Consider the following 22,184-nt stretch of genomic DNA (forward strand, 5'->3'; position numbering starts at 1 on the left):
CAGGCCCAAATACACTTGTGTAACCAATTAAACTTCGAACTCAGTACATTTTTTTTGGCGGGCATCGAGAGGAACTCCTTAGAGATGGAGAAAGAACTGAAACTGGATTCCTGGTGCTGTAATAGCATTGTGCTAACCTCTATAGTAATCGTGCCTTTAAAAGTTAAGTGTTTGAAGTGATAGTATATGATATTGCTAGAGTTTACAGCTTTCAATAGGTTGACAATCCTTACTACTGACATGCCTCAACCCATATTGTGAAAGAATAACTTTAAGGAATATGCTTAACAAAGGGTTAATGAATTGGGTGAGAATATAATTGCCTTGTAACATAGGTGAGAATGTGACTGCCTTCTAACATGACCTTCCCTTTGCTGTAGTGAGATAGTAACTAACGCCAAGGACATTCTATTTTTTTTGCCAGCTTGTCAGCAGACACCAAAATGGAACATGCTGTTGTAAAAACTGGTATCGTCAGCTGTGTGAAACTTGTAGGGTCTCTCACAGACCCCCCACTTGAAGGTGTATAAAAATGGGATGAGTACTCTATTGCCTTGAGTGGGGCTTGGTGTAGAGAACGAGTTACTGAATTTTTTTGTACCTCTCGCTAGCATTAACAAGACCGATTAAAGGAAACCGTTGTATGCTTAATTGGTTCTGCTGTTTGTTTTATTACAGTGCGGGCTGACCTATCACAATATGACCTCAAATACACCGGGCTCAATTACCTCCCCTTTCTGCCCCCAATTAACAACCCTTGTCAGTAAAATCAAAAAGGACTGCAGATGCTGAAATCTAAAATAAAAACCAAAAACACTGGAAATGGCAAGTCGGAAAGGCAGCATTTGAGGGAAGAGAAATAGAATCAATGTTTGAGATTAAAGACCTTCCACTGGAACTACTTTGAAGACATTTCTTTTGTCTCCTTCCCACAGTCTTCACCCTGAAACATTAACCCTGCTTCTCTTCTCACAGGCATGGCTGAGTTTGTCCAGCGTTTTCTGCTTTTTGCGACGCTCCTCTACTGAAAAGACTTTTTTGCTTTTGCATCTTCGCAGAATTCCTCGTTAGTAATTACCGTAATTGACACAGCTGAATCAGTCTCCTGTGCCAGCCCAGCTCTGATCCATAGCACTGTTAATGCCAGTGCAGTCAGCATTCTGCAACATAGTCAACACACAGAGAATGAGAGGTGAGCCATTTAATTCCGGTATTGCCCACAGCGGCACACATTCTCATTCACTCACATCAACCTCACCCCACAAACAATACCCAATATACAAATAATACAGGAGGTTTTTTTAAAAAAAAATATATAGCTTAAGCAGCTTCACATGCCGATTAGATCTCTATTAGAGGAAAAATGAATAATTGTGCGCAGGTTTCTAAGATCTGGCTAGATTTATATACAAGATGATATTGTACAACATATTAGCACTGGAGATTAGGACTCCTATACAGTGGACCTGTGCGGAGTTCCAGTTCAACAATTGCTTTTTTTTTGAGCAAGGTTAATTATATCAAAATCCTTCAAGGGAGCGTTGTCAATCACCTTATTAAAACGTCAGTTATAAATCTTTACCTCCTGTGGACGCTGCAAGACCAGAGTTCCTCCAGCATTTCTGTGTTTATTACCAATTCTATAAGATCATTAAAGCCACATTTTAGATGGATTTAGGGAGGGAATTTCAGGAAGTTCTCAGTCCATTGTGGTGCATTCACTCTAAAACCTTCCAAAGTTCCCCCGAACACCTCCAGTTCCCACCCTCAATGGCTTTTCAATTCTTTATCAGCGGGGCCAAATCATGAAAGGGCATTTTTTTTGTGCAGTGTATTCAAATGATAGAGCAGTAACCAGGAGGTGTGTTGTCCAGACAGCAGGACTACTGCTGAAGTTCTGAGAATATTGACATTGATAGCGCATTTATTGGCATAAATGCGCTGTACAATGCACATATGCACTGAAATTCTTACTTGCTGCAGCGCAAATTAACCAGTGCAGGGGAATCTGAGAGGACCAAGATGGATCTCGCTGCAGATTTCAGGTACGCTTCCTACTCTCTCTACCCCAACCAGAAAAATCATTCTTCACACCTCTGCCTCTGCCCATAGGTCCTCCAAAGAGCCATGAATATTTTGTTTTAAAAGGTCATTGAAACACCACCATTTATAACATCTCTCACCAGGACAGCTTCTGGAGCAATGTCAATAGCAAAGCAGCCATTTGATGTGCATATAATCAATAATGAAATTGCATCTCCTCCACATTTGGTGATGGGTCTTGGGTCCTTTCAGTCTGACAGTTGCCTGGCAGCTATATGTGGAACCTTCAATCCCTGAAGGTTTGCTCATCCAGTTTTGTCCAGGAAACCTAATGGTCTCATACCCACCACCCATTAGCAGTTTGTTCCAAGTGAGAACATTACTGTTTTAAGTTCAAGTGGTGGAACAGGCCCTTTACCCACAATGTCTGCATCAACATGGTGCCCAAATTAGACTAAATTCCAGCTTCCTGCACATGACACATATCCCTCTATTCCCTGCAGATTTGTGTCCATCAAGAAGTCCCTGAAACATTAATATGTACTTCCACCACTACCCTACACCCCATTCCAATTACAAACATTTACATTAAACCTCCCCCCCCCCACCTTAATCACATGGTCTCTAGTGAGTGAAACTTTTGCATTGGGGATAAAGATTGACTGTCTACCCTATCTATAACCTCTCATAATTTTATAAACTTCCATCAGACCTCCCCTCAGTGTTTGACACTCCGGAGAACACATCCCAAGTCCAAACTCTCAGTCAACCTCTTCTGCACATTTTCCTGCAATGGGGCACCCAGAATTTCACACAATACTCTGTGCAGCCACCCCAAAGTTTTTATGTAGCTGCAACGTGACTCCTTTACTCTTGCACTAAATGCCATATAACTTCTTGATCACCCTATTGGCTTGCCTGGCCACTTTCAAGATGTTATGGATTTGGACTCCCAGATCCCTCCACACATTAATGATTTTAAGAATCCTACCATTCACTGAAAACCTCTCCCTTACATTTGGCCTTCCAAAGTGCAACACCTTGCACATGTCTGGATTAAACTGCACATGCAATTTCTCTGCCTGTATAATTATATTACCATGTGGAGAGGTTACCATATATCTTGGTGTTACAACCTAGACCAGCAGCAAAATAAATTCACCAAGACAATATCTTCAAAACAATTTTTTAATAACATAAAATCTTACTTGGCTCTAAACGTAACCCCCCCCCCCCAAAAATTTGGGGTGGGGTGGGGCTGTGTGTGTCGCAGATCCCGAACCATTGCAGCTCAGGCATAACTCAGAAGAGATGATTCAAATTCAAAGTTCAGTCTTAAACATCTTGTGCTGAATCTTTAGTTTGATGTTCAGAAGTAAATATTAAGTATTTTGAGACACCTGGTCATCAGACTTCTCAAAACTCATTAATTATTGTGGAGTTGCTTTCAGAGAAATGTTTCTTCATACAAATGATTTTTTTCTCACAATTCCCCTCTTGCATGGAGGTTATGGAATGTGTGATTTCCACAATGTTTTCACTAAATCCGGGCAAGGGTTAAACGAAGTAACTATTAAAAATGGTTATGATCCACATGCAAGAAAGATCTTGCTTTCTTTTAGTCAAAAGTGACCATTTACAATGGCCACAGTAGCACTGCCCTCTCTTGTCAAAGAGGCAGCCGAGGTGATAATTTTCTTCTGAGATCACTTTAATTCTGTCCTCTTCCCCTGAAAAGGAGAATACAACAGCTGTCCAACTCACAGAATGTCACTGCACTTCTGACTTCAGATGAAAACTGGTGATTCACATTAAAGATGTTTTCTCGAAATGTCATAATCACATGACATCACTACTGGCTCTGAATGAAGTTGTATACAAGCAAATACATACCAAAGTGAGAGGAAAAAAATAAGTAGTAAAATGTGGAATGTTAATTGTAATAACACCATCTAGTAATAAACATAATGAATGCAACTATGTCAGACTCACTATTGGGCTGTTATATTAAAATCATAAGGATTACAAAAGGAAAAAAAGCATAAAGAACTAAAACTAATCTTATCCCTTCCCTCTAATCAAGGTAACCTTTTTTGGATGATGAAGGTATCAATGATGCGGAATCACTGGTGACCCCCGGAACATATAATACTTATTGACTTTTCCAATGACAAAAGAAATTCTAAGAATGGTCCCCATAGCTTCATAAATTGAAACTTTCTATCTTTAATATTCTACTTGATTTTCTCTAAGCTTAAATAGGACATTACTTCACATAGCCACTGTGAATGAGTAGAAGATGAATCTCCTTTCCATTTCAATAAAATAGCTCGTCTGGCTATCAAGGTAGTAAAGGCTGAACCCTTCCTTGAGATGCCGAGAGAAGTTCATCAGAGTTGCAAGGGGGAAAGAAAACAAACAGAGCAATTAATGGACAGGGTTTCAAGTTGATTTAAAAATTTGTTGATAAGTTTGAAAAATCTCTTTCCAGAATCTCTCCAAATTTCGGCATTCCCAGAACATATGAATCAGAGAGGCTTCAAAAATATGGCATTTCTCACAAAAAAGAGGATAATTTAAGTTATCCAGAAACCACTTCATGAACCAAATGGTTTTATTTGTCCAGATGTCTTTCTGAGTAAAGGTTTGTCTTCAGTATTTCAATGGAACAATCAACTTGAGTTTTATGGCTCTCCAGTTTCAGACAGTGTCCAGTATGTGTTATCTGTGTGTAAGTGTCTTTGTGTGTGTTTTTCCCCCCTGTTTCCAACCCACAAGGTACCTATCTAAAATATATTATAACTTTGTGGCCCTTGCAGGAGCTGAAGGAAATCACTGCTGCCACACCGAAGGTCCGCCAGGGCCAGCATTTCATCCATGAGGGCTGAGGGGCTGCGATCCCCCAACCCATCCAGGTGTAAGAGCCTGGAAGCATGCTGCTGGGGAGTGAGGCCAAACTTCCTCAGGAGTAGATTTTTGAGGGCAGTATACTTGCCCACTGCTGGTGGCCGGTGAATGATGTCGTCCACCCTCTCCGTCGTGTCCTGGTCCAGCACGCCCATGATGTGGTAAAATTTTGTGGCGTCAGCTGAGATGTTGCAGAGGTGGAATTGTCCCTCTGCCTGCCTGAACCATGTCCGCGGGTGATGGGGCCAGAAGGGGGGGCGGAAATTTGATGGCTACTACGTTCACCTCGGCTGTGTCCTTTGTTCACTGGGCCCAGATAGCCATCTGGGCCTTTTGGAGTCAGCACTGTGGCACTTGCAGGAGCTGAAGGAAATCACTGCTGCCACACCGAAGGTCGTTAACAACTGTTTTTATTCAATTCAGCGCGTCCCTTTAAGGGGAGCATGAGCTCAGTCCCCTGGTGCAGCGTGACGTCATAATCGCTGCCCAGGGTGCGCAGGCTGGAAGGAATGCTGGAGTCAGAGAGAAACCTCTGACGACGCCATTTCCCCATGGCTGCCCCGCCACGTGGCAATACAAGCCATGAGGATGTGCGCCGCCCCAACTTAAAGATTAATAATAGTCTAATTCTGTAACAATAGATAGAGTAAATTCCACAGAGATTAGGTGAGATACAAACCAGAGGACATGAAATAAGGGGGAAAGGTTTAAGTGGACAGGGAATAGTGGGAGTGTGAAACAAACTGCCAACTAGAGTGGTGACTGCAGGCTCAATTTTATCATTTAAGAAAAATTTGAACAGGTGCATGGATGGGAAGGGTAATGGAGGGCTATGGGCTGGGTGCAGGTCAGTAGAAAATAACTGATTTATTGAGGGAAATCATTCTGATTGAGGAGATTAAAAATTGTGTTCCTGACGATATTCAAGTATACTTGGCAGAGAAAATATATAATCTGTTTCTGTGCTGGAATGTTCTAATCTAATTTTCCCTTCTCTGCATTAAAAAAAAAACCCTTTTTTCATTTATCCTGAGAATGTTCAATCCACCTCCGCTAGTCCTGGGACTCTTGAATTCTAGGAATATCTTTTATTTGTCCAATGTGAAAATTCTATCATAGGGCCCCTGTAAGTAGCATAAGCACTTTGCATCTAGTTCAATGGTTCTTAACTTTTTTCTTTCCACTTAGACCCTAACTAATCACAGAGCACCACGACATTCTTTCCATTAGGTACTCTATCTTTCTTTGGCTTGGCTTCGCGGACGAAGATTTATGGAGGGGGTAAAAAGTCCACGTCAGCTGCAGGCTCGTTTGTGGCTGACAAGTCCGATGCGGGACAGGCAGACACGATTGCAGCGGTTGCAAGGGAAAATTGGTGGGTTGGGGTTGGGTGTTGGGTTTTTCCTCCTTTGCCTTTTGTCAGTGAGGTGGGCTCTGCGGTCTTCTTCAAAGGAGGTTGCTGCCCGCCAAACTCTATAGTTAGTAAGGGATTGCTTAATGTGAGTGGGGGTGGGGGGGAATGGTTCAATGACAATGTAGCACACCCTGAAATGTGTGCCTAAATCTCAGGCAGACCTTGGAAAAGGAAATGGAACCACTAAACCATATTACCTGATTTAATGATTTAACAACTTCATCTTTGAATCTGGATGAAAAATTGACCTGAAATATTTACTCTAGATCTCTCTTCATGAGTGCTGCCTGACCTAGTTAAGCGTCTCCAGAATTTTTTTTTCCTTCCTAACTTTTTCCCCTTTGATTGTAGAATCAAAGAAAGAAACACACTGGTCATTTCCATTTCTTCTACTGTGAAGACAAAAAATCTCACACGAAACTGAGTAAAATGTGTCCATTCCACAAATTAATGTGCTGAGGTAAATCATGGTGCTGTGGGACACTGACGTTTAAACCCAAGAACATTAGTCCACACTAAAATTCAGCCAAGAGGATCAACAATGATCGAAATAATGACAGGAACAGGTAGACTCCACTGCTTGTATTGCTGGTCGTATCGAAGTTTATTGAAAATGGATCATTTGGAAAAATTGAAATTGAATAATGAAATGGAAAGAAACATAAGATAATTGTGTTGACGGGTTTGAATATTCCAGATTTTATGTCGAGTCCCATGAGGAGGCAGCTGTAACTGTTTAGCTCCAGTAATTTAGTCTAAAGTGCTTCCACGGGTAATTTAATAAAATTTCTTAAATCTTTTCTCTCCCACAGAGACGTAAATAAACATGTGGACAGAGGAGGTTGGCAGTGGCTAGCAGAATGCTGGAGTCTACGTGTTTTTTTTAATTTAAATCTATGTGTTTCTGAATAATACATCATCATACTAGCCTATCTTATTCTTGACACAATCTTATCAAAACTGCCCAAGGAAGTCAAGGCCAAGTGAGGGAAAGGACATGGAAGGTTATTTCTGTAGAAATAATACATCATCATACTAGCCTATCTTATTCTTGACACAATCTTATCAAAACTGCCCAAGGAAGTCAAGGCCAAGTGAGGGAAAGGACATGGAAGGTTATTTCTGTAGAAATAAGCCCTTCAGCCCATCTAGTGTATGCTGAACTATTATTCTGTCCGGTCCTATTGAACTGCACCTGGACAATAACCTTCCATGTCCTTTCCATGCATGTCCCACTTGTTTTTCTTAGATGTCAAAATTGAGCATGCATTCACCACTTCAGCTGGCAGCTCGTTCCACACTAATAATCATTAATGATCCCTTTAAACATTACCCCTTTCACCCTTAATCCATGTCCTCTAGTTCTTGTCTCACCCAACTTCAGTGGAAAATGCCTGCTTCTACTTGCTCTACCCTTACACCCTCATCATTTCGTATAACTATCAAATCTCCCCTTATTCTTCAACCTTCCAGGGAATTGTCACAACCTGTTAACCTTTCCCTTCAATTCAGTTCCTCAAGTCCCAGCAACTTCCTTGTTAATCATATTTGCACTCTTTCAATCTTGTATCTTTCCTGTAGCCTGGTGACCAAAATTTTGCACAATTCTCTAAATTAGGCCTCAACAATATCTTGTCTCATTTTACCATAACATCCCCATTCCTGTAAGTAGATTTAAACACAAAAGTCTGCCAACACTGTGATTGCAGTGCGATACGTAAATATTCTCCATGTGTACTTCTAGCAGACTTCAACAGGGATTTTATCTGAAGGCTGCACCTTGCAATTGGAGTCAGGTGACGCAGGCAGTAGGATTTCAACAGGAATTGGGTGAAAGAGATCAAGTGATGCAGGGAACGTGTGACACTGGGTGATATTAATTCACTTCAACTCAGCAGTCAAGGGAAATGGTACTATCGACTGGAGCTCCACACAGTGCGTGCAGCAGTGAGTAGGAAATTTACAACTAATTAGGTTTTTTCTACATACTGTTATACTCATTACTTTGGTGTATGAAGGCCAATATGCCAAAAGCTTTCTTTATGACCCTATCTACCACTTTCAGGGAATCCAGGCTCACTATGGATTTCACCCACCTTTACCTTCTCTAATCAGTCTCCCTATTACCTGACAATGCCCTTGCAGTTCATGTCCAATGCACCATTTCATCACTTCTATTTGTCTATATGGACTTTGTAAAGCCAATTTGGACTCCATGATCTAGAACTGTGGTTGTCAAACTTTTTCTTTCCACTCACATACCACCTTAAGTAACCCCCATGCCATAGGTGCTCTGTGATTAATATAAGATTGCTTAAGGTGGTATGTGAGTGGAAAGAAAACATTTGAAAATTACTGCTTTAATCATACTTAATTGACTTGTTATGTGCATGGTTTCAGAACTCCAAAGGAAATGGGCTAAAGGCAATTTTTCTCAAGTAAAATATTTCATTAACAATTGGGTCTGGAGCAGGGATTCTCAACCTTCCTTTCCCACCCACATCCCACTTTAAGCAATCCCTTACTAATCACAGAGCACCAATGGCGTAGGGATGAGTGGAAAGAAAATGTTTGAAAACCACTGATCTATAATGATTTGATGATCCTTTGACTCTAAATATTGGTCCTGATCTTAGGCAGTTTTTCATTCAATTCCCTTTCCTCTTCTTAAGGTCTGTATTTTCACAGGATTTAATAGGGCCCACAATGTTGCAGGAAATTAATCTTTTAGTGTCATTCTTGGAGGCTGCAATTGGCTCACCATCCTCAGGACCTACCTCCCTAGTTTTAGAGGGAAAGAAGTTCCATGTTTTTTAAATCCTTTGGCTAAGATATTCCTGATTATACTCACATTAACATTATGTCCTCCTCATTCTCATTCCGAAGGAGTCTTCTGACTTAGCAGGAGTCCTTTGGCTTCGTGCCAGCACCCAGAAGAATAATCCCATCAGTCCCATTCCCCTGCCGTCAGGTACCATCTCTGACAGGCTCACCAACCCATCTTTGATTATTTTTGCCATTTATCTACACTGAGGGGTACCCTAATCAGAAATCTCTCTGGCACCACAAAAATACCTACTTGTACTATTGAAACAGCCACTTTTTCTTGCACCAAACATAACTGTGAATATTTATTAAGTACCTTCCTTTTATATACATTATCCCTTTCTGTGCTGGGCTAATTTAATGTATAATATTCTCATAGGGTTCTTTCTTACAAAATCACCTGTTTGGCTGGATCAAGTAAGAATTTTGTTGCACATGAACATTGCGTGTGTTTGACAATGACCTCATTAACATTATCTATTTATTTCCTGAACCAATTTGGCACCAGCCTTTGGATCCAGTGGGTTTTTACTTTTTTGACCTCCTGCCATTTGGGAATTTGTCAAAAACCTTGTTAAAATCTACATGCAGCCCTCACTGACAATCAAGCGGTCTGCTCTTGTTGTATTCCAAAGTAGAGTACAGGTATTAATTTTTTTTTAAAGTACAGAAACGAGTCATTTGGCCGAAGAGGCCCATGGTTCAGTTTATTTGTTGCAAAGTACCTAGTTGGGTGTGAAGGGTTCTTCTGCGACTAGACTGACACATTGTCTCTCACACTCATACAGCTGTGTCAAGAGCACAATTACAGAGTGTAGGATTGTTTCAAAAGGAATCGGGAGGGAGATAAAAGGGTATTGTAAATCAGGGATAGCATTGCAACTGTAGAAGGGAGGGTATCTGTTTAAGATGAGCGGTGGGAAGTTTTTGGGAGATGTCAGAGCTCAGCTATTTTCTTTTACACAGAGACCAGTGTGGGTGTGATGCACCTTTTAATATTTTGGCTGCTTTTCCAAGGCAGCAGGAAGTATATGTGGAAACAATAGATGAAAAAGGGGGCTCGTGTGATAAATCCTCATTTAAGAAAGGATGTGCTAACGTTGGGGAGGTTCAGAAGGATGTTTCCAGGAATGAAAGGATTATTATATGAGGAACGTTTGATGTCTCTTGGCCTGTACTTTATTGGAATTTAAGAAACTGGGGGTTGGGGTTGGTGGGGGGGGTGGTGGAAGAATCTCATTGAAGCATTTTGAATGTTGAATGGCATGGACAGAGTAGAAGTAGAAAGGTTGTTTCTTCCAATGGTAGGAAAGTCTAGGATAGTGGCATTGGAGCTCTGTGGTTAGTGAAGGACTACTTAAGGTGGAATACGAGTCGGAAAAGCAAGTTTGAGAGCCACTGGTCCAGGACGAGAGAGCACAACTTCGGGATTGAACCATGTGGTACTTGGAACAGAGATGCAAAGGAACATCTTCGGCCAGAGTGTGGTGAAACTGTGGGATTTGTGGCCACAGGTGGCTGTGGGCACTAGGTCATTGTGTGTATTTAGGGCAGAGATTGATAGGTTTTTCATTTGGCCAGGGCATCAGAGGTTATGGGGAGAGGCCGGGCAGTGGGGCTGAGTGGAAAAATGGATCATCTCATGATTGAATTGTGAAGCTAACGCGATGGGCTGAATGGCCTATTTACACTTTTGTGTTTTATGGTCTTGCATGTACTTAAAGGACTATGTCATGCAGCAGTTCAGATTAGTTAGTCACTCTTCTGTGATTAACTAAATGGCCTGTTCTCATTCTTAAATTTGCTTTGATTCTATGATTGAAATCCCCAATATTAGTTCCTGGGGAGTTGGAGGAGCTTTTTATGTGTGTATTTTAGCTTAAAAATTGACAATTCTTGCTAGTGATTTGCAATCCCAAGGGGGGGGGGGGGGGGAGGTTTACTGACTGGGGAATGTCCTGCCCACTCCTCCCTGGATAATCAACTGCATTTAACAACAAAAGGTGAGGCTCTTTCAGTTGAAGGGGACGACCGAGTCAAGGTAAGAAGGTACAATCTGGATGGCAGGTAGAAACAATTTAGGAGGAGACAGCATTTCACCTAAATAAACCCTTTGATGCATCTACACCAGGGTTCCCAAACATTTTTAAGGCCTACAGCTCACTTGGCCTCAAGGCCACATCCTGAGCACCATCTCTCCTAATACAATGGCATTGGTGCGGCAGTGCTGAGAAGGGGGGAGGTTGGCGGCAGCAGGGCTGAGAAGGGGGGAGGTTGGCGGCAGCAGGGCTGAGAAGGGGGGAGGTTGGCGGCGGCAGTGGTGAGAAGGGGGGAGGTTGGCGGCAGCAGGGCTGAGAAGGGGGGAGGTTGGCGGCGGCAGTGCTGAGAAGGGGGGAGGTTGGCGGCGGCAGTGCTGAGAAGGGGGAAGGTTGGCAGCAGCAGGGCTGAGAAGGGGGGAGGTTGGCGGCGGCAGTGCTGAGAAGGGGGGAGGTTGGCGGCAGCAGGGCTGAGAAGGGGGGAGGTTGGCGGCGGCAGTGCTGAGAAGGGGAGAGGTTGGCGGCGGCAGTGCTGAGAAGGGGGAAGGTTGGCGGCGGCAGGGCTGAGAAGGGGGGAGGTTGGCGGCGGCAGGGCTGAGAAGGTGGAGGTTGGCGGCGGCAGGGCTGAGAAGGGGAGGTTGGTGACGGCAGTGCTGAGAAGGGGGGAGGTTGGCGGCGGCAGGGCTGAGAAGGGGGGAGGTTGGCGGCAGCAGTGCTGAGAAGGGGGGAGGTTGGCGGCAGCAGTGCTGAGAAGGGGGGAGGTTGGCGGCGGCGGCAGGGCTGAGAAGGGGGGAGGTTGGCGGCGGCAGGGCTGAGAAGGGGGGAGGTTGGCGGCGGCAGTGCTGAGAAGGGGGGAGTTGGCGGTGGCAGGGCTGAGAAGGGGGGAGGTTGGCAGCAGTGCTGGGGGGGGGAGGAATATGAGGCCAGTACATGGCAGCCACCAAAACCAGCTCTCGCGAAAATGCCTTGTCGCTGTTTGTTGCTCACTACTGCCAACCTGAATCTGGCCAGAAAATTACTGCACTGGCTTCTTCGTTAAACTTACAAAAGTGTGAATAATAACAAGACTGAAGATTCTGAATGCCCCCTTTCCCTCACTGCCCCATGTACACCCCCTTTTCCTTCATCACCCCCTTGGATCTTTCCACCACCAACAGAGGGTCAGCAGCATCCACTTTTGGAATTACTATCCGACACCATTGGCATGTTAACAGTTATACAATTTAGATTTGAGTTACAGGGACAGGTTGTGCAGACTGGGGCTTTTTTCTCTGGAGCGTAGAAGATTGAGGGGGGACTTGATAGAGGTGTTTAAGATTTTAAAAGGGACAGACAGAGTAAATGTGGATAGGCTTTTTCAATTAAGAGTGGGGGAGATTCAAACTAGAGGGCATGGTTTAAGATTGAAGGGGGAAAATTCTTCATGAGGGGAAATTTCTTTCCGCAAAGGGTGGTAGGGATGTGGAATGAGCTTCTGGCAGACGTGGTTGAGGCGGGATCATTGGTTACATTTAAGGAAAGACTGGATAGTTACATGGAGAGGAGAGGGGTATGGACCACGTGCTGGTCAGTGGGACTAGAAGGGTGGGGATTTGCTATGGCATGGACTAGTAGGGCCGAACTGGCCTGTTCTGTGCTGTGTGGTTGTATGGTTATATCAGCTATGGTAAGAGAGACCAGAATATACAAAAATGTTGGAAATACTCAGCAACAAAAGCACATACAGGTTGATTGATGGGAGAATTGCCTTGGAATGATGAAAGGAGAGGAGAGCCTTTGGCCTATTGTCCTTCATAAATCAAAGTATTGAGTAGAGGAGTTGGGATGTTATGGTAAAGTTGTAGAAGACATTGGTAGGTCAAATCTGGGGTATTTTGTGCAGTTTTGGTTACCTAATGACAGGAAAGATATCAATGAAACTGAAAAAGCACAGAGAAGATTTACTAGGATGTTGCTGGGAACTGAGTTACAGAGAAAGGGTAAACAGGTTGGGACCTTATTCCTGGAGCATCGAAGAATGAGGGGAGATTCGATAGTGATATACAAAATTATGAGGGGTATAGATTGAGTAAATGCAAATAGGCATTTTTCCCATTGAGATATAAACCAGAGGACATGGGTGAAAGGGGAAAGGTTTAGGGGGAGCTTCTTCACAGAGAGAGTCGTGGGAGCGTGAAACGAGCTGACAGTAAAGTAGTGAATGTTGGCTCAATTTTAACATTGAAGAAAAAGTTAGACAGGATGGGAGGGCTATGGACTGTGCGCAGGTAAGTGGGACTGGGCAGAATAATGTTTGGCACAAACTAGAAGGAATGAAGGTCATTTTTTTGTGCTATAATGTTCCATGGAGTGGAAAAAATGGGTCTGATGATGGCCTTGTGGAGGATGTAAATGCTGGTGGAGAAAGAAAGCAAGGATAAGAGGAAATCATGCCCTGCTTCTGGGAGTTGGGAGAAGCAGAGGATCAGAGAAATGCTCTGATCAGAATGATCAGAATTCGCTCTGAATTCCTGCTTCACAATGAACTGCATTTCCTCATGGATCCGAAGATGCTGTCGAGAAGGAAGGGGAGATTAGCAGACTCTGCGCTTCCTTGTAAAAACAGGTTGTCATTCATGTGTATGCAATTCTTGAACCTTCATGAATGCGAAGGGTTTTACATGTGCTCAGATCTGGTCTGCTCACTACAGGGAGGATGTGGATGCTGTAGGCAGGGTGCAGAGGTCGATTGGAGAGCATGCCTTGTATAGGTTGAGTGAACTTTGTCTTTTCTCCTTGGGGAGACAGAGGATGTGGGGTGACGCGACAGTACAAAATGATGAGGCGTTGATTGTGTGGATGGCAGAGGCTGAAATGGTTAATGCCGGGAGTGGGGGGTATAGTTTTAAGATGGTTGGAAGTAAGTACAGGAGAGAGGGGGTGGAATGTAACTGGTGATTTTTCCACACGGATGGTGTAAAGTTTAACGCATGGAATACGCTGCCAGCAACCGTGGTGGAGTCTGGTACAAGAAGATCTTCTAAGAGATCCTTGATGATGGACTCATGCGCAAAATGCTGGTTATATATCTTTGCTCTGTAAAGTATGATGTTTGACCTCCTGGGAGTCTCCAGCATTGTGTTTATACTTTTTTCTTCTTCTTTTTCTTCTACTAAGAGACTATTAGAAAGATGCATGGAACTGAGAAAATGGAGAATTATGAAGAAAGAAAATTCTAGGCAGTTGTTAGATAAGGTTATTAGGTTGGCACATTGTGGGCCAATGCGCCTGTTCTGTATGGTAGAGTTCTCTGTACCACCGGGCATCCAAGTGGGCTATGATTAGTGGCAGTGGTCTAACTAATTTTGGGGCCAGGTTCCAAGCACTTCTCACAAAGCCAATATCATGTGTCAGCCCAATGATCCATCTTGCAACACCCCTCAGGGCAGCTGCTGGGAGAACAGCAATAACTACTGCATACTCCACACCACACTGTACCTTGTCCATACCCACAGAAAACAAAGCATACAAGAATCATGGCCCAACTGGGTCAAGGGTGAGGATTGTGCAAATAGGTTTGGTCTGAGAGAGTGTTCAGAAATGCATTGGTCTCCTGAATAACTCTGGTTTGAAAGAAGGGGTCCATTGGTTTAAGAGGTAAAGGGAGCAACACCAGAACAGTTATGGCTCTCTTGAGGTTGAGGATGATGGCCTTCGTTCAGTTGATCCACTGAGTGAAGACGCCTGTGTGTGTATATTTGTTTAACGTGTATTTGATGGTGGACTCCAAGAAGCACACAGTACTTCACAAATCAACCAACTCGCTCCAAAGGCACGATGATTTGGAGCCGATGGATTTGTTGCAGTCTTCGTCTGCCTTCAGCGCCATTGAGTTCAGAGTAACTTCGTCCGCCTGTTCCACCATTGAGGACTTGGCTGGATGGTTCTTGTCAGGGACTTCACTACCATGGGTGACCCTACCAGGAGCATAGCTCCAGATGGCATCACTCTCAGGTATTAGGACCACACAAGCTTCTCCACCAAGACAAGGTGACAATCCACAGAATAGTTCCAACATTAGCTCCCAACTTGCATGGTATCAACCCATGGAACTACTTGTGCTAAGTATTACGTGCTCCCATTTTTTTTTTTTAGTTCATTTTCCATTTGTGTGGTCTTTCACTTTGAGAATAAATTTAACAAAACCCTGCAGGCTTTGGAGTTTGACTGTGAGTTGACAGACAGGCTGAGGACAGCACGTTTCTAAATGAGATACATCTGAAGAGGAACATGCCTTGGATAACCCAGGTACAGAGTCCGTGTGACCAATATATTCAAGGCGTACAGTTTGCTCGGGACCTTTTTAAAAAAAAAACCAGTGGTATGGAGCAGAGCTCTTGGAAATAATACAGTACTGAAGTGGCCTCATGTGTAGTTGTAGACAATCTGTCTGATTTCCTTATGTTATAGGGGAATGAGTAGTGGCCATTTGAAGGAGACAGCACTTGGTGAAGCATCCTTGGAAGGGATACTGTGCTGAATGTGGCTTCGTGTGATGAAAGACAATTTGTCAGATTTCTCCATGTTACAGGGAAATGAAGACCCTAAAAAATAGGAAAGGTCACTTTGAAAGGGGACCTGTTGAATCCCATTGTGGCCATGGAAAAGTCACTTCTGAAGGGAATTGTTGAACCCCACCTTGGCTAAAAGAAAAGGAAATTTCTCTGGAAGCACCTCGATTAAGGATTTCGTGAGATAATAAACAGTTTGTCATCCCGATCTTTCCCACCTACTTTGTGAACCTCTGCACCCATTGAAAGCCTGTATGTCGAAACAGTCTAAACCCTATGTGTTAACATTGGATTTTCTGAAAATGAACTTTGAACTGGCTTTCAAGAATTAGGCCTGAGCTAGTAGTGACAAAGGCATGAACACACATGTATATTCATGCAGAGTTGGGGGTTGAGTGTAGATAAATTAGATAATGTGATGTATTTAAAATATTAATAATTATTAATAACACTGTCTGGGCTAATTTCTATTGCTGCTTTCTGGTACGTACTGTAATACTAAGTCTCACTGCCATGGCTCACTAATGATACAGGGATGTGGAGATTGTGATTGATTCAGAGGCTCCCTCCCTAATCTTCTCCCTCCACCTGCCACGTGAATTTCACTTAGTTGCTTGAAACATTATAATGGAGCTATACTGGAGCCTGGATGCCTGAAACAGTAGGGAATCCTGGACCAGCTTGATTCACTGCTAGTGATAGGTCCCCAGCTAACTCATTAAACAGGTGATGTGCTGAGTGGTGGACATGGTCACAGCACAGCAAAGAAAGAGAGGCACGGTTAGTGTCGCGGTTAGCACAACGCTGCTACAGTGCTGGTAACCAGGGTTCGAATCCAGCGCCATCTGTAAGGAGTTTGTACATTCTCCCTGTGTCTGGGTGGGATTCTTCCGGGTGCTCCAGTTTCCTCCCACCCTTTAAAAATACCGGTTTGTAACTCATTTGGGTGTAATTGGGAAGCATGAGTTGAAGGGCCAAAATGGCCTGTTACTGTGCTGTATGTCTAAATGCTTAAATTTTTTTTAAACTGGAATAAATATTCATACTTTGACTTTATAAAATCTCTCATCTTGTCTCGGACAATTAATTATTCTCATTGTACATCATCTTTTGAGGTCTAATTTCCTCAAACTCCACAGTTATGAATTGGGAGCAAGAGCTGGATATCAGATGGATTTTCCATCCCCACATCATATTTTTCTCACCTCAATCATAAATGGACTATCCGTTATTCTAAGAAGGTGACCCTTGATTCTAGACTCTTCCTCAGAGAGAAGAAACATCTTCTCTGCATCCAGCTGTCAGGCCCTGGAAGAATTGTATAGCTTTCAGTGATATTATCTCCCATTATTCTAACATTTGGAAAATGTAATCACTCAATCTCTCCAATCTGCCATTCCCAGGAACAAGTCTTCATTGCTCTCCCTCTGGGTGGCTGTATATTTTTGCTGAGGAGACCAAAACTGTACACAACAATCCAAGAGAATAAGCAATAGAAGCAGGAATAGGCCACTTGAATCCTCATGCCTGCTTTGTCATTCAATGAGATCATGGAGCATGAACATTACAGCACAGTTCAGGCACTTGATGCTGTGCCGACCTATATATTCCTACCAAACAAAAACTAAATCCTTCCGACCTCTTTCATCCATGTGTCTGTCTGAGTTTTTTAAATGTCCCTATTGTTTCAGCCTTCACCACTACCCCTGGCAAGACATTCCAGGCACCCACACATAAACACAGATGTCCTCTGGTGTTTGCTACTCCCGCCCGAGGGGGGAAAAAGCATTGGCTGGTCCACCCTAACTATGCCTTTCAGAATCTTGTAGATATCTATTAAATCACCTTCCATCCTCCTTCGCTCCAAAGAGAAAAGTCCTAGCTCTTCTAACCTTGCCCCACAAGACTTATTTTCCAATCGAGGCAACTTCCTTGTTAATCTCCTCTGCACCCTCTCCATAGCTTCCACATCCTTCCAATAATGAAGTGACCAGAACTGAATGCAATACTCTCAGTGTGGTCTCACCAGATATTTGTAGAGTTGCAACGTAACCTCTCGACTCTTGAACTCAATCCCCCGACTAATGAAGCCCAGCGTCCCATCAGCCTTCTTAACTATGCTACCAACCTGCGCGGGAATGAAAGATATGGATTTTAACCCCAAGGTCCCTCTGTTCTCCAACCATTTAACCTTGCACTCAGCCTTCTGGTTTGACATTCAAAACACATCTCACACTATCTGCCACTTTTCCATCCAACTCTGCATCCTGCCGCAATCCTGTTGTAACCAACATGGCTGATTTTTTTACCTTGCTGCCACTGTCCTGAATTTACACGACATCCCTTTATTCCCTAATTTTTTTTTATTATCCAACATTTCCTTAAATGCACTGAATGACTGAACCACCACAGTCTTTTAAATTTTTAGGTTGAGATTTCAAAAGATTCACCTCTACTTGAGTGGAGATTTCCTTTCATCTTGGTCCTGAAATGTTGACCCTTTCCTCAAACTCTGATCTTCTCACACCCCCCCCCCCCCACCCCCACACCCCTACCATGGCAACAACTGAAAATCATGAACGTTAGACCAGATGCAAAGCAAAGAGAAACCTGCCACCCCGTGAGTAAGATTCTATTTTGTTTTAGAGCAATTGTCAGAACCAAAATCTGATGGTTGGTACGATTATATTGGACTTCCAAAAACCATTTGCCACAAAGTAGGTTTGCTGTCAAGACAGAAGGCTGGGAAAGGATGAAAAGGTTGTATATAGGGTGTACAATAAACTGAATGAGAAACAGGAAACAGATTAGTAATGAAAGGTTTTTTTTGTTGGATGAGAGCTTTCACAGTTTAGTCTTGTGTTTTTATTAATGGCTTGGGTGTGCAGGGGCTACAGATGAGAAAATAACAACCAGGTACTGACCACTGGCCCTCATATCACTGAAGTGTTTTGAGAGGCGGGTGTTGAAGCATATCAGCTCCTGGCTGAGCAGCGACATGGATCCGTTCCAATTTGCCTACTGCAGCAACAGATGCCATCCCGTTAGCTTTGTGCAGAGCCCTGGAACATCTGGACAGCAAAGACGCACGTATCAGGATACTCTTTATCAACTACAGATCAGCATTCAACACCAACATCCCCTCAAAACTGACCATCAAACTCCAAGACCTGGGCCTCATTACTTCACTGTATAATTAGATCCTGGATTTCCTTCCCTCAAGACCACCAGTGAGAATTGATAAGAACATCTCTGCCACAATCTACTTCAGTACTGGAGGACCACAGAGCTTCGTACTTAGCCCCCTGCTCTACTCACTTTCCACCTATGACTGTTTGGCTAAGTAAGACAAATTTGCTGACAATACCATGGTAGTGGGTGGTATAAAAGGAGGGGATGGGTCTGCAGTTAGGAGGGAGATTGGAAACTTGACTGAATTGTGGACTAATAGCTTTTCACTCAATGAGCTGATAATTAAGGAATGAAAAACCAGAGGTGGACAAACCAGTGATCATTGGGGTTAGAGGTGGAAGGGTGAGTAAATTTAAATTCCTGGGAGTCACTTTTTTGCAGGGTATTTCCTGTTCCAACACAAAAATGTCACCGTGAAAAACTTGCTTTCCCAGGAGTTTGCGGAGGTTTGGTATAAAATAAAAAAACCTTGGCAAATTTCTACAGATATGTGGCGGAAAGAGTGCTGACCAGCTGCATCAGGGCCTGGTAAGGTGGAAGGTGGAGGGTGGGGAGGAACACTAATGCCTCTGAGCTGAAAGCCCTGCAAAAAGGTAAGGAACACAGCCCAGTTAATCACTGCCATAACCCTCCCCACCATCGAGAAAATCTACAGGGAATGCTGCCGTTGGAGAGAAGCAACAATCATCAAGAAGCCAGACTACCCAGGACATGCTCTGATCTTGCTGCTGCCATCAGGAAAGAGATAAAAATGCCACAAGACTCCTACAACATGGTTTAGGAAATGTTGCTACCCCTGCACCATCAGACTCCCAAACAAGAAACTCAAAGACTCACTTAAGGATTATTTATTATTGAATTTTTATTTTGTATTGTACAGTTGGCTTACATTTGTTTCTCTTTTGTATATGTACGTTTTTTTAGAGGTCGGGTTTTTATATTTGCCCTACTGATAAGAAAAATTTCTGCCCGGCCTGCAGGAAAAAAAATCTCAGTGTGGTATGTGATGGTATGTACTCTGACAATAAATCTGAACTTTGAACAAAATTTAGAAATGGTCACCCATGAGGAGGACAGGAATAGATCTCAACGAGAATGTAGCTGGTAGAATGGGTGGATAGGTGACAGATGATGTAATGCTGAGATGTGTTACATCTTGGTAGGAAGAGTGAGAGGAGGCAATACAGACTAGAGCAGTGGTTCTCAACCTGTTTCCTTCCACTCACATGTCACTTTAAGCAATCTCTATGCCATCGGTGCTCTGTGATTAGTAAGGGATTGCTTAAGGTGGTATGTGAGTGGGAAGGGAAAATTGAGAATCACTGCTCTGGACCCAATTTTTACTGAAATATTTTGCTTGAGAAAAATGGTCATTGGCCCATTTCCTTTGGAGTTCTGAAACCATGCACATAACGAGTCAATTCAGTTTTGATTAAAACAGTGGTTTTCAAATTTTTTCTTTTCACCCACATACCAATTTAATTAATCTCTTACTGATCACAGAGCATCTACGGCATAGGGATTACTTAAAGTGATATGTGAGTGGAAAGATAAAGGTTGAGAACCACTGGACAGAGGGTCTTAATCTAAATGGGGCACAAGAACAGAAAGATTTGGGTGTCTCTGGACATGTTGAAAGTGGCTGGTTGGGTTGAGGATGTGGAATGAAGAAATGTACAGCAAAGTACAGGCTCCTCTGCCCACAGAGTTGTGCCAACATAATAATCTACTCTAACAACTGCCTAGAATTTCCCTACTGTATAATCCTCCATTTTTTCCTGTTCCATGTATCTGTCTATCAGTCCCTTAAAAAATTATATTGTACCTGCCTCCCACACCATTGCTGACAGCATATTCCATGCCCTCACCACTCTCTGTGTAAAGAACTTATTTCTAACATCCCTCCTGTACTTACTCCCAAGCACCTTAAAACTCTGCCCCGTAGGGAAAAAGCTTCAAGCCACCCACATGCCCATTGTCTTGTCTATGCCTCTATCAGGTCTCCCCTCATCCTCCATCACTCCAAGGAGAAAAGACCAAGTTCACTCAACCTATTCTTAATCCACGCTCTCCAATCCAGGCAACACCCTTGTAAATCATTCATTCTTGTAATTCACATCACTATGAGGAGTTCCAAACTCGTGGAGTTTCACAACAAAATAGTCATTTTAAAAATAAAGTTTCTGAATATTCACACAAACAGAATCTCTCACAGCTCATTTATACCAAGGGCTGGTGCCAGAAAACTTGAAAATTGCTCGTACTTTTATGATATTTAAAAACAGGCAGAAATGGGATAAGAGGTGGTTTGAGTCAAGGTGGGCGGGGAGGGCTGTTAGAATAATCACAACCATTTAAAGGAGAATACTTCCAAACTAACACAGATTCAAGTAGGGAAAGTCAAACCATATCGGCTAACAACAACTGGTTCTGCTCTATCAATGTTTTAGGTTATACCTCTCAAAGCAGCCACAGGAGCTATCCTCAGTAACGTGTCAATGCACTTCATTCCTATACCAAAAATAACTCCATGATTGCTGGATGTTACAAAATATAACGGAAGGGCTGTGGTCAAAACTCTTGATCTAATTCATCCTGACTTCCCAAGTGTAGATGGAAGTGTTGAGATCTACTGGGAACTCAACATGTCTTCTATTCACTATGAATCTTTAATGAAATAGAAAATTACAATCAAGTCAACTAATGACCCAGGTAGAGCAATTTGTTGTTCCAAAATGTCCAATTCAATGGAAAAATGTTTAACACATAGTTTACCAATTTTAAAGTTGCAGCGCGGCTAATTCGAAGCGTGTACGTTCGATTCCGGAGGAATTATTTTGTAACAAAAGCAGCATAATTCTAAGGCTTTGACTGGAAATACAATTCCCTTTCCTAAAGTGAAAGATTTCCCTGATTTGCCCCTTCTGATCCTGTCAACTTTGAAGGTCACTGATTGGAGGTTCCTAGGAGTACCAGCACCTGGAAGTCCCCTCCCGCTCACACACTTTACTGACGAGAAGATGGGATGTTAATCAGTCATCGTTATTGAGACAACATTTTGGGACTCTCTGCACAACATGAGAGTACCTTCACCAGGAATGCAGAGATGAAAGATGACTTTCTTCAAGACTAGCAAAGGTGCAGATTTTTTTGCTAATCTACAAACATGCAATACAATATTTTGAACAGCTATTGTACAATATATAATTTTGAACA

General features: G+C 43.0%; 1 protein-coding gene across 2 annotated transcripts in view; it reads right to left on the minus strand.

The window, feature by feature from the left end:
* The window catches only part of fbln5 (fibulin 5), a 98,767-nt gene that overhangs the window by 76,039 nt on the left and 544 nt on the right, over positions 1–22,184 (minus strand). For both annotated transcript variants that reach the window (XM_069916113.1, XM_069916112.1), the window contains exon 2: positions 1,079–1,160. In XM_069916113.1, the coding sequence (XP_069772214.1) occupies positions 1,079–1,159 (81 nt within the window). In that variant the 5' untranslated portion in view covers position 1,160. The remainder of the gene's footprint in view (positions 1–1,078; positions 1,161–22,184) is intronic.

The sequence above is a fragment of the Narcine bancroftii genome, chromosome 2 (assembly GCF_036971445.1).
Source record: "Narcine bancroftii isolate sNarBan1 chromosome 2, sNarBan1.hap1, whole genome shotgun sequence".
Classification (NCBI taxonomy): domain Eukaryota; kingdom Metazoa; phylum Chordata; class Chondrichthyes; order Torpediniformes; family Narcinidae; genus Narcine; species Narcine bancroftii.